The sequence below is a fragment of the Cryptomeria japonica genome, chromosome 5 (assembly GCF_030272615.1).
Source record: "Cryptomeria japonica chromosome 5, Sugi_1.0, whole genome shotgun sequence".
Lineage (NCBI taxonomy): Eukaryota > Viridiplantae > Streptophyta > Pinopsida > Cupressales > Cupressaceae > Cryptomeria > Cryptomeria japonica.
The window spans coordinates 513,984,366-513,998,306 of NC_081409.1; the positions used below are offsets into that span (position 1 = coordinate 513,984,366).

Sequence of the window (13,941 nt, forward strand, 5' to 3'; positions counted from 1 at the left end):
GACATTTTACAAGTGGACTTTAAATTATAAAGTTTAAATAAAACTTGTAATTCTTTTAAAAAGTTCCACTTAAGTGATTTTAAGTTATGGTAGGGGTTTTTCTCCTCCATTACAAGTTTTATAAAGTCACTTTAAGTTGTAATAGGGATTTTATTTCCCTATTACAAATTTTATTTTTAAGTTGTTTTTGTGACTTGTAAAAGGAATTTTATTTTCCCCTTACTTGTCTTATGTTTAAAACTTGTAAAGGGAGTTTTATTTCCCTTCTACATGTATTTTAAACTTGCTGTTTGCTCTCACAAACCCGATTTTTCTTTGTGCATGAAAAAGTGAACATTTTTAACTTGCAAATAGGTTAAAGAAACCCGATTTCCTTGGTTTCATGCATTTTAAACTTGTCATTCCTCCTCAAGAACCCGATCAGCAATATTGGAGGATTTTGTTGAAGATTTCCACCGTTTTTTGTGGAGAAATTCAAGGAGGGAGAAGGTGTTTTGGATTCCTTCCTATTTTCATGCATCTTGGAACTCTTTTCACGCCATTTGGAAGTCCTTCCTATTTTCATGCATCTTGGAACTCTTTTCACGCCATTTGGAAGACATTATTGCTGGTTTTGTGGCCTTCAAACAACAAACATGTGTTTGTAGAATGCCACGATTTTCTTCATGTAAATGCCACGAATCTTCTTTCTTCCAAATCGTTTTTGCTTGTCTTGCCTAGGCGTGAAGGTTGGATGTCTTTCTTGACTGATTCTTCATCCTTTTGAATAGCGTTTAGATCCATATGGCGATTTTCTAAAAACGTGGCTAGGGTTTGGAGTGTAGTTTGATGTCTATTTAAGAGTTTCAATCTTTTCTTTCAAGGATTTCTTCTTGCTTCTTGCTTCTTGCTTCTTGCTTCTTGGAGGACGTTTTGATTGATCAAGGTATGTTCTTTTCCTTTCTTCTTTGTTCTCATTTCTTGTTTTTGGTTTGTTTTGATTTCCTTGGTCAATTTGTATATGTTAGTTTTGTTAGTTCTTGCCTAAAATCGGTTTTGTGAGAGATTTTCCCCTTTCTTCCAAGTTTGCAAAGTAATTTGTGAAATTGCATTGTCTTTCCCCATTTTCCCTCTTTACTTGCATTCGGGATTTAAAAACCCGATTGCAATTAAGATGAAAATAATTGATCTTCCCCTTTGGTTGAAAAACCTTAACCATTTTTTGGTGAAATTCCAAGTTTCTAAGTTAAAAAAAAACTCATCATTTCAAAATCAGGTTTTTAAAACCGGATTACAAGTTGAAAGTTCTTCCCATTTTCTTGAAGATGATCTTCCCAAAATCTTTCCATTTTCATCCATACTCATTACCATCATCCGTACTGTTGTGACGTATTCACACATCGCCCCATTGCAAATGGGGACCCCTGTCTTTTTTTGCTTTCTAGGGTTAGTTTTCTTTGCTTAGTTGTCTGGTCTTGGCTTTTAGTCTTTGCATTGAAGGGTCGCTAGAGGGCTCATTAGGATAGCAGGCTCTGCTTGAGTTGAGGTGGGTCAGTAGGTGGTTTAGGTTAGGGTCTTTTGAAAGCCTTCTCTAGGTCAGGCCTTTGCTCTTGTTTCTAGGTTATGTCTTTGAGTTAAGGGAGTGAATGAAGGTCTGTGAGTGATTATCATCAAGGATTTTCCTTCTGAGGGTTGGAGATTGGTCTAGTTGATGAATGATGAAATTCTAGGCACTGATTGATGTAAAATTGACCTATTTTGCCCTTGGAAATGCCTAACGACCAAGCCTAAACTTTGAAATTTGGGGAAAAGGTCAAGATTTAAGCCTAAAAGACAAATTTCGCTCCTGACCCTTCCAAAGGGTCCAGAGCGAAATTCCTGAATAGGTCCTGTCCTTCCAGGGGTGCCTAAGAGAAATTGTTAAAATGCACTTTTCATCCAACTTTTGAGCTAGGCGCTTCCTTAAGGTGGTTTGTTAGTGTGTCTTGAGGTAAGAGCAATGTGATTGAGGGAGAGGTTTAAATGTTTGAGTGACATCTAAGGCAAATTCGTCAATTTCGCTCCTGACCCTTCCAAAGGGTCCAGAGCGAATTTCCTAATATCTCCCTTCTTGGTCCTAATTCGTATCAAAAAACCTTGTCCTTATGACGTATGAAGAAAGAATTGATGTGTGAAACAGAGTGAAGTGAGGAAAAGTGAGGAATTTGTGCAAAAAGCAAAATTTCGCTCCTGACCCTTCCAAAGGGTCCAGAGCGAAATTTTTTCCAAGCTCCCGACCCTTCCAAAGGGTCTAGAACGAAATTCCCCAAAAGACCTATTTCTTCACTAAGGACATCAAATAGCGGACATATATGGCAAGGAAAGGATTCAAGAAGACAAGTCTAAAGCAAGATGATTGAAAAAGGATAAAAATTGAGCCAAAAAGAGCAAATTCGCTCCTGACCCTTCCAAAGGGTCCAGAGCGAATTTCTTCATAAAGCATTCTACCTTGCTCAAACCTATGAACTAATCCTTTTCCCATGTATTTTTGAAAGAAAAGCACTTGTTTTGATAGAGAAAGGTTGGAAATGAAGCCAGTAAAGTCAATTTGAGCCTAAAACATCAATTTCGCTCCTGACCCTTCCAAAGGGTCCAAAGCGAAATTCTTAGAAAACCTTTTTTCCTCAACTTTGATAGCAAGTTGGCTTGAATATGACAAGATAAAGGGAAATGGACAAGTCCTAGGCAACTTGAATGAGAATTAAGCCTGAAAATGCAAATTTCGCTCTTGACCCTTCCAAAGGGTCTAGAGCGAAATCCTTAACTAGACTCTTTATTTTGCCTAATACACTAAAAGGACCTTGTTTTGAGCTAAATAGATGGCGAATTGATTTGATTATGGTAGGAGGAGATTTGATAAGTCAAGTTTGAGGTGAGTTGAGAGGAAAAGAAGTGTGAATTGAGCCTAAAGACAAATTTCGCTCCTGACCCTTCCAAAGGGTCCAGAGCGAAATTTCTTAAACACCTATTTTCTCCTTGTTTGAGGCCAAGATCTTTGTTCCTATGACATGGTTGAGGGAGGATGGATATATATTTGCCTTAAGAAGTGAATGTAAGTGAAGGAAATGATGGATTTAAGCCTAAAAGACAAAATTTGCTCCTGACCCTTCCAAAGGGTCTAGAGCGAATTTTCATAGAATCCTCTCTTTGCTTCATTTTTGAACTAATTTTGTGCCTTGAAGCCTTAGCTAGGATGTCATCATGCCTTGGAAGCAAGTGGGGTGAAAAGGTGGAGGATTTAGGCCTAAAATGCAAATTTCACTCCTGACCCTTCCAAAGGGTCCAAAGCGAAATTTTTTTAAGCTCCTGACCCTTCCAAAGGGTCCGGACCGAAATTCCTAAAACCTCTATTTCGCTCATGTTTGAGATCAAGATTTTGATTCCTAAGGCATTGTTGGGAGAGAATTGTTAAGTCATGCCTTGAGAGGTGATTTGGAGCAAAGAAAAATGATAGAATTGAGGCTAAATCACAAATTTCGCTCCTGACCCTTCCAAAGGGTCCAGAGCGAATTTTGTTGAAATCTCTTTTGCTCCCAATTTTGTGTCAAGCCTAACGTTGATGGAGGTTGATTGAACTTAGAGGCATCCTTAGGCATGCATTTGAGTGAGTTGTGGTCACAAAATATGAAGAATTTGTCCAGAAATGTCAATTTCACTCCTGACCCCTCCAAAGGGTCCAGAGCGAATTTCATGATAGATCTTGTCCTTGCCAAGGTCCAAAGCAAAATCCTTCCTTTAGGCCATTTTGAGGGTCAAATATGTGATGTCTTCATGAGAGAAGGGTCCGGAGCGAAAATCTCATTATAGGTCCTGTCCCTGGAGAGGGTCCAGAGCGCATTTTATTATAGGTCCTGTCCTTCCAGAGAGTCTAAAGCGATATTGATTCTAATGCCTTCCTGTTGATGATTTAAAATGAGAAATGCTATGTTAGAATGAATATATTATGTATACTTAATCATCTTTTGTTTATTTTGCAGATCAACAAAATCAAGTTCGAGGGAGATCAGGCCAGGACAGGGGCGACCTTTTCCAGTTCCATCATTCATCAAGGACACTTCAAGCACATAAAAGAAGACTCAAAATGTTAAAGACTTCAAGTGTTCAAAGAGTTGCACGTGATGGACCAGGCTATCCTCAAAGACCTCATTCTACCACATAGAGAAACCACAAGATGACATAAAAGAAGCATCTTGTAAACATTTCAAGGCAAGATGAGCTACTAGAGAAGGAGTAACTCGACCGTGAAGGAGACTTCATCAAACGCATGAGAGTCAAAAGGGGTACATTCATCAATCGCATCAAAAAACAGAGGAGGATCAACCAAGGTCAGTGCAAGGGTACGTTGAAGAAGCAGATAGTTTCAGAAGAGTTAATCCAAGTTAGCTTCTCAGCATCACCAAATTGAGTATCAAAAGAGATACGAACAAGTACCAGACAAGGTGGCATCCCAGTCACTATTCCTCCAGTCAGATAGGTCCACATCAGCATCTCCAGATTCAATGTACATGACTCACCAGTGATGGCACAAACTTCGAGGCACTACCCTTGTTTCCTATTGGTTATCAAATATTGAATGTAATTTTCTCATTGGCTAAGGGAAGTTTGTTGTAACAAACCCTAATTAGGGTTTTCATCTTGTAATTCTAGCCGCTGATTGTAAATCAATCAGAGCCATTGAAATGTAAAGAGCTCCCTACATAAAGCTCTGGCTCTTCATTTGTAAAGGTTAATAGTTAAGAGTTAGCTGATAGTCAGTAAACTAGAATAGCAAATAGAATAGCAATAGAGTAGACTAGGAAGAGAAGGCAAGAAATTGTTGCCTTGATTGTAAATGAACTCCATTTTCATTGAAGTTATGGTGAAGGGTGTTGTTTCTTTGCAATACGCATGGTCTCTTGTTGAATCTTCATTTTAGATGGTAAATAATTAGATTGAATGAAGGAGGTTATTGAATGCACTCGCGTGGAATCCACCTAGTCCAAACCACTAGCCTCTTGCTGATTGTAAGTGCGCCCTGCGTGGTCAACTGGCATAGAATGAGCTTAATCTCAAGTTGTTACGCGTCTATTGTTCATGCATTAACTTGAATGGTGATCAGTATCTGATGGTGTACGATTTGAATACATTTGAAGCATCCCTTAGAAGATCGCATTGAGTTGGTGTCAGATTGTTCAACCTGATAATGAGACCTAGCCTAGTAGGACTCCGCCTAGTCGTTCATCCATCTTCTTGCATTCTAGGTCTTAGATTAGATTCTCCAAACCCTATATCTTTTGCCATTTCTTTATCTTACAGCTAATAGATTAGGACTCAAGTTCCAGCAGATTAAATGCTCAGGCATTCAAATGTAAGTTCGCTTGTGATTCCAGCATAATCACATCATACCACAAGAGCTTATCCACACGTAGAGACCCTATATATCAGAACCTTGGAGTTGCCTCGATTGATCCTTAGGCGAAATCTTCAGCATTCGAGGAAATTTTGTTCAAGAGAGGATAAGATACCTTGGTATTTTATTCTGTGTTCGCATGTGCATGAAAAACACATCAACATGTACCTATCATTCCCGCCATTTCCCACATGTCAAAATCTTATTTGTTCTTCCCCACTTGTATACTTGTAAAACATTCCCCAAGATCCGAAATTGGTCAGAAGCCAAGTTTGAAGCATCCTTATTTATTTCCCATCTTCCTCTCACAAAGTTGTGAAGTGTAAGGGTTAGAATTTTTCCCATTTGAAGAAGAGAAGATGATAGTTGCAGTTGATCTTGATGTTGCTTTGACACTTTTAAGTCTTCATCGCAGCGTACCAGGTTATTCTTCAATGTCAGATTTACCATCATCTTCTGTTCCAAATAAGATGAAATATAAATTTGATAAGTACCAGAATGAGGTTTCTCCTTCACAAGTTTCCTCTCCTATGGATCATATCAAGGATACGGAAATAGAGCATGTTGACATGTCAGATTTCATCAAAAGGGTGGAGGATCCGCAAGATAGTAATATGTAGCGACTATTGGACAACCGCATTGACCATGCTTCTTATTTTCTGGTGGCTTCCCTAGAACTTGAGTTTGTTCTTGCTTGTGCTCACTCTTTTGATAAAGAGATAAGAACTATCAAAAATGATGATGGGGAGGCAATTATCCGCATCAACAATGTGGATACTATTGACAATGTTTTCAGAATACCATCAACACCTGTGTATATGGATATTTCCAAAGATAGTGCAGCTGATTATTATGTCAAGAGGGAAAAGGATTGCAAACATATGGATCCATGAGCCACGTGCCGCTTTCACACGGTGGGCTAAGTTGTACCATTGTGACTTCAAGTGGGAAATTGGAGACATCATTACTCTTCTCAGCAGGATGTTGGGACTAAAGAATTCTAATGTTTTGAGCCCTGGATGTATCAGTTTATCATGTTCATAAGGCAGTCTCATCACATCTCATGGGGAGAAATTATCAGTGACGCTTTGTGTGAACAACTTGCTGCAGTCCCTACTACCATGACCTTCTATATGAACTCATACTTGGTGTATTTAGCAGCATCACTTAGACATTTCCCTGGTCTTTCTACCAAGGGTGATCGCTCGCTTATACCTGTGTGGGAGTACTATGATCAGCTACCTTTGAGACCCAACAAATTACATTTTAGGAGGGTTCAGGATGCATTATTTGGTTATTTCATGTGTCAGTTTGACAAGACTCTAAAGAATAGAAGAGTATCAGATGAGGCATGGGAAAGAGTGAATGAATATGGTCGCTTGTTCCTTCAATTCCCAACTTTCACTTACATGAGAGTTGGATGTTACAGCAGGCAGCCATACATGCTCCCTAGATACTCAACTGATAAGATTATTCTTATGGAGTTGGGAAGACAGATCATGGCGGTTCATGCACATCAATCTGTCAAGCATAAGGTTGGGATGGGGATTTCTACAACTAACCCATTGAAGATTGGCCGGTATTCCCTTATTACATCCACCAAAGCGAAAGCTATGGAGACCGAAATGCAGGAGATAAAACTCAAAAGCTTTAAGTCAAGAGCTGATTTTGACTACCGAGGTATGAAGGAGATACTTAATAAGTCTTTCATACATGTGCATCGCATAGAGGATAGATGGGTGGATCTTCGTACAAAAAAGGAGGTTCATAAGATGGATTATTGCAGGCTCACCCTTGAGCAGATTATTGATTTGAACCTGATGGACATTCCACAAGGAATGATTGATGATGGGAATGTGCTTGATCTAGAATATGTTTCACGAAGAGTTGATGAAGCCCCACTTCCTTTAATTCAGTGGTCACATAAAGAATGCACTTCCATTCTTGAGAGATTTCAGCCTATCCTAGCTAACACCAACACTTGGCTCAAAGGTAATGGTGTTAGACTCATCAAGATCAAGGTTAGAAGAGAAGATGATTCTAAAGGACCCCTTAGACGTAAATCTGAAATCCAGATAGATAACAAGGAAGGTGCATCATCTTCGGGCACAAGAATCAAGTTGCGAGTTAGTCGGGCGATGGTACTTCCTCCTAAGGAGGCGACAGTTCGTGGGAAGGAGAAATCCCAGCTTCACATTCATGTGATTGATCCTGAAGATCCAGAAGAAGAACAACATTCAGATGATGCTCTTAAGTCACTAACTTCGGAGTCACCTCATGAGGTTCCTTCCTCAATCCCCATGGGACTACCTTTATCTCCTCCTGACATAGATGTGGATGCTTCCTCCATTATTCATGATGTTCCTACAGTAGTGGATGAGTCTCCTCAGGACGCCATTCCCATTTCAGCAGTTGAGCCACCTCTTGATTATCAACAAGAGAGTTTGCTGGAAATCTTCGAGGATACTCTTGCATGCATTCATTTGTCAGATATTGATACCTCTACTTCCAGCTTTGAGGAGTTTATGAGACAATCCTCATGTCCTTTGGTTACCAAGCAAGCCATGGTTGCTATCTAGACAAATACTTCTCCCAAGATGACCACGTCTGTTCAAACAGAAACTGCTTCTCCTCTACTTTCAGCTGTTATTGAAAGAGAACTAATGGCTTTACTTCCATGGCTTAGTTCTTTCACTCCCAAGAGAAAGAAGCAGGAAATTTATCTTGATGTCTTTGATTATCAGTAGTTTAGGCAATCAAGACCCAAGGTTGCTAAAAGAGCTAAGACAATCTCAAGGGTGACAATTGACAGTAACAAGATGAAGTTGGCCGAGATTGTTGAGCCTCTAGTAGACAAGCCACATGAGGAAATGCAAGCTGCTGATTTCATGGTCACAAGGGTAGAATTGGGTGAGCAAATGCATGAAGTTATCAAGCATGATGCCCAGCAGTCCGTAGCTTCACTAGTACATCGATATGACGAGCTTCTAGTAAAGAAAGACAAGCTAGAAGAAGAGAATAGGCAACTTGTTGCAGTTGTTCAAAGGATTACAAAATCCCCTAGTGAAGGGAGCAATCCTTCAAATTCTTCCGGTCCACAAGAATCAATTCAAGGAGTTGAGAGAGCTGCTCAAAAGGTACAAACATTGGAATCTTGGGTGGATCAGCTTCATGATTTATGTGCACAGGTCTTGAAGGAGGTTTTTCAAATGATTCTCAAATTGAAGACCATTGAGGAACAATTGAACTAGGTTTCTGATGCTTTCAAACATAACTTGGAAAAGGTGGAAGATAGCTTGACAACATGGTTCAAGATTCCTCAACAAAAGTTGAGTGTTCTTCTAGAACATCAGGTTATTCCTTCGAGGGTTGTATATCTAGAATACCAGGAGCTCTTGGAGAACAAAGCCCTTGTTCTCAGGCCACTTGTTGAAGACATTGATGATGCCATGAAACTACGATTGGAAGTATTTCAAGATATTGTTTCTCGTTGTGAGAAAGCTTCTTGCAATATCATGGATCACAGTGGGGAATTATTATCAGAAGAAAGGGTTCTTTCAGATCTATAGTTGAAGATTCATCATGAGTGGAGTGAACCATTTTCAACTGCATCTATTCAAGTTTTGGTTGCCTATCAACTCTTCTTGCAGGAAATTCAGTCTTCCTTTGAGAAGAATAATGCCACAATCCTTCGTTGCAGCGATGTTATTGTGAAACCATGATCGTGGCAAATAATACCCATGAACCGAATCCTGATGAGCTGGAAATGATCATCTAGAAGTTCAAAGGATTCATGTCTTCACATGCCGCAACCTAAGTGTTTTTCAACACTTAGTTGCATTTTTCAGATTGTAAGCTCTTAGTTGTAGTTTCTCTTTTGACATGTTTACTTGTAAAAACATTTTGTAAATTGCAAGTCAAGTCATTACTTGCACTTTTGTAATTACAAGTGGACGAGTTACAAGTCAATTTAGAATAGGACTTGTGACTTTGAACAAGTCATAGTTAGTTATTGAATAAGTCTTGGTGGTTGAAAGAATTTCTCAAGTTATTTAGGATCCTCCCACCTTTTTCTCAAGACTCCTCTCCTATAATTACTTGAGAGGGTCTATTGTAATTTTTATCTTTTAGAAAGCAAGCAAAAACTCTGCCAAATTTGCAGCAAAGAAGTCTTTGAGCTTTTGTGTAAATTGAAGAATTGAAAGGAATAGAAGAAGATTGCTCAAGTTTTGAGTCTTTGTGCTACATTCTTGATTTGTGTTCCATATTATCTTTCTTGCAAGTGTTTCTTAGAGAGCTTAATCGAATTTGATTTGCAGTCTTCTAGGAAGAGCTGTGAGACTTTGTGCTTACACGTGTTCTTGAAAGAAATTAGAAATATATTTTGTGATAAGAAAAAGTTATGAGTCTTTGAGCTTATACTAGTTCTTATTGTTTTGTGTAAAAGAGAATAAGATATTTCAGACTTTGTGCTGCTATAATTTGTTCTTGATATTATTAGCATAGAAAAGGGTAGATAGGACTTCATATATTCAAGTCTTTGAGCTTGATATTGCTGTCCTCTCGAAGGAAGTGACTGAAGTCTTTGAGCTTTCAGGAAACTTCATTTCCTTTCTCTCATTTCATTTCAAAAGTTGTTACTGCTGTTTTACGTTAAATTGCTATCACTTTTCTATGGAGAGAAAAGGGTATTGGCTTTCTTGAAAAAATAAGAAAGACTGCTGTTCCATCCTATTTTAGTTTTAGTATTAGATAGATAGGGGGAGCCTACCCTTAATTAGGAGAGTATCATACTCACACACTGTGGTTGAAGCCACAATTTTGTATATATTTCCCCAAGTGTACAAATTTTCAACCAACACAACTGTCATGATAGGATATGCAAGTAGTCTGTATTACAATGTGCCTTCACCCAAAGATTACCGTCCCCTTTGTATGCAGTGTCTTATGTAGGTGTTTTTACTTCACAACTCAAGAACAGAAAAAATAAAAATATAATAGTTGGTTGTCTTGCAGCCACCTCTTATCAACAAACTATAAAAGTTTAACAAATTCCCTGCGAGTCTAGAACTTTACAAAATATAAACTGTTCAATAATATTAAAAAATGGTTATACTGAACTATATGCTGAATTTAGCTTGTAGGATGATCATTTCCTTTGTTTGGGTACCATGGAAGTCCTCCACCTTGTTCTCCTTCATGTCGTTATTACACCCAAAACTGAGTCAATCAATACCACTTGGATTGATATATCTTAGTCCAACTTATCTTTGTTAAACATACAAAACATTTTCCATTCCCAAATTAATTATTTTTGGCAAGGATACTAAATAAAGGACATTATGTTACAAAAGAGGGTAAACAATTAAGGTCTTAATGTATGAAATAGGCTCAAACTTAAGTACATGCAGCATAGGTTTTTGATTCATCACTCTGCTTGGAAATTCCTCCTCTATGCTGAACTCTCCCTTTCTCTTGTTGTATTGTGATTTACAAGTAGAAGATTGGATTGTACTTTGAAGATTCCTTAAGTGATACATTCACAATGAATGCCTCCCGCGATCCAATATGACCTTCTCATTGCCCTTAAATAGTTGCTAGAGGATCTCTCTCACACATTGGAAGGCTATAAAATGGGATTTCAAAGAAGAATTGTTGAAAATCTCTTTTTGCATTTTTTTTTCTGCTGTTGAGGCAAAACCACCCCTATCAACCGTCCCTAAGGGAACTGACAGTTTTGAAACTGTCCCTTGGAGGAACTGATGGTTTTGAATATGTCCCCTGATGGAATTGGTGGCTTTGCACTGCTAGCTCCTCTAAGGTTTTTCTGAGCCTGCAACTTCAGAAGTAATTCTTCCTGCTTCTGTGTTATCTTTTTCATGATCTTTACATGTCAAGTACTAGGAAAGATGTTCAAATTTCTAGCCAATGGCATGCATTTTCAATGAATTGAAGTTTAATTTTCTCTAGAGGAATTTTACTCACAGTTTAGGCTGTGTGCAGGGTGCTGGGATCTAAAAAACCCAAGAAACTCTTCTTACATTGTTTCCATTCTCCCTATCTTACAGATCTATATAGAGAGCAATGTAAGTATTACTTGATATAATACAGGATAAGGTTTGCTAATTTGGAACAACTATCTCTCCTTGTCTCTAATTCGTGCTGTTTCCTGTGGTGTCAATAGTTATGTCTTATTGTCTCTAATTCCTATGGTCCCTGTGCTGTCAATAGTATTTTGAATTTCAATTCAATGAACTCGGCATAAGCTTGCTACTGCTGTGCTGGTCTCTGAGCAAAGGAGGAGGTTCTAAACACATTGATACTTCTTTATGTCTAGTAAATTTCCTGTGGGGATATTTTAGCCGCATGAATGTTGAAATTTGTCTTGGCAAAATGTAGGTGGTGAACGATGAGCTGATCAAATTAATGGGAGGACAGGTTGCAGAACTTGAGTTTGCAAAAGCTGGACCTACAGTGATATTGATGGCAGGTTTACAGGGTGTGGGGAAAACAACAGCTTCTGCAAAGTTGGCCCTCTATCTCAAGAAGAAAGTATGAAATGATAATATTGGATGTTGCTGAATTCTTGCACTATTGATGTTAAGATTATCACCTGTTTTTTGACCATGACTTTTGGATTCAGGGAAAGAGTTGCATGTTGGTTGCGGCTGATGTATATAGACCTGCTGCTATTGATCAACTTGTAATTCTTGGAAAGCAGGTCAGCATTTGCATATGGTAAATATGTAATACATTTGCATTGTTCAATTGTCTTGCACTCAAGTGTCTCTCTTATCATTTATCACTGTGCAGCTATAATATACAGAGATGTTTATAAAAATTTCCTTCCCACATTGAGCCATCAACATTCTCTCCATTTTTTAATTTCATAGTTTTTTTAGAAGGCAATTTCAGAGTATTAGTATGCTTAGTGCTTTCTTATTCGTTTTATGGCCTATATCTTCAACAGGTGGAAGTCCCTGTATATGAAGCAGGGATTAATATAACACCAATGGAAATAGCAAAGCAGGGTTTGGAAGAGGCAAAGAAGAAGAATATGGATGTGGTTATTGTGGACACTGCGGGAAGACTGCAGGTCTGCTTGTATTGTTTCTTAATTTAAAATGATTCAATGTATTTCCCTTTCAGACATATAACTATTTTATACAATCTATACAACTGGGATTTTTAAGTCTTGCCACAAGGTATCTCTTTTGATGTTACAGAAGTAATTTTTATCATGTGAATTTGTTTGAAATTCACATAAGATCATTCAATTTAAAAAAGAGAATGCCCAATATCATTCACTTGTCCATGCGGATGCATTGAAAGCCTCTATATTTTACAACAAGATAAATAATAATAAATAAATATAAGTACCAATGTTACAAGACTTGGACTCGGCCCAGACTCAGCAAGTTGATTTTTGACTCAGACTTGGACTCGGACTTGGCACCCAGACTCAGCAAATTGAAAATCCCAAGAAATCAGAGATTTTTAAGGATATAAAACTTATTTCATGCACCCTTAAAAAATGAACCTATAAGACACAATAACCTCATCAAATAGAAGCTACTTTGATCACATACACAAGTATATATCTATCACATAAGCATAAATGCAAATTTTAGCTGAAGGAAATTCAAATAACACATTTAGATAAATAAATATTATCAAACGTATACAAAACTCATGGAATATGAAATCCATGGCATCAAAACAAATATTAAAACTAAAAATATAAGTCTATGGTTCAAAGGAGCTTGCATTACTCATCCCAACATCACGGCAAGTCATGTGTTGGTGTCCAAGATAGGTCTTGGATGATGTTGTAGCCATGATATTTTCTTGTCTCAATGACTAGTGTGTATATTCAAGTGAGGAAATTATTATTAAAGTTTTCTTGAAGCCTTCAAGATTGCATGTTTTGTTTTCAAGCTCATTAACAAAGAGGAATGGTGAAGTAAAAAGATAAATGGTTATGTTCTAGTTTGACCTAAGCTAGTATGCTAATAGATGGGATTGTTCTATGAGTTGTCTGTGCAAGGCATGATAATACATTTTCGCATTTTAAAAATGGCATTTCTTGTCAATTATGACTTGACTTGTATTCAATAGTACAATGATTGTAGCATGCCAACTTTACCTATGGCAGTCCTTGTATACTAAACAAGTCCAATGTATGAAACAAGATAATCCTTGATTGTGGCTTTGACAATGAAGATGCAAAAATTTGCAATAGGGGATATGTACTTTGTAGATTTTATAATTATGATTCATCATTAGCCTATTACTTGCTTAGACTTATAGCTTGATGGGGGTTTGTTGATGTGTATTTTGTACACGACCAAACACAGAATAAAATACCTAAAAGGTACCTTATCCTCTCTTGAGCAAAGTTCCTGACTGCTGAAGATCTCGCCGAAGGATCAGTCAGAGTAACTCCAAGGTTCTGTTATGTAGGATCTCTACGTGTGGATAAGCTCTTTGTGGTATGATGTGATTTTGCTGGAATCACAAGGGGACTTACACTC

At 37.9% G+C, this 13,941-nt stretch overlaps 1 protein-coding gene across 1 annotated transcript in view; it reads left to right on the forward strand.

The window, feature by feature from the left end:
• LOC131064871 (signal recognition particle subunit SRP54, chloroplastic) overlaps positions 1-13,941 on the forward strand; it is a 213,632-nt gene that overhangs the window by 8,093 nt on the left and 191,598 nt on the right. The window contains exons 4-6 of the mRNA XM_057999170.2: positions 11,807-11,959; positions 12,051-12,128; positions 12,378-12,503. Of these exons, the coding sequence (XP_057855153.1) occupies positions 11,807-11,959; positions 12,051-12,128; positions 12,378-12,503 (357 nt within the window). The remainder of the gene's footprint in view (positions 1-11,806; positions 11,960-12,050; positions 12,129-12,377; positions 12,504-13,941) is intronic.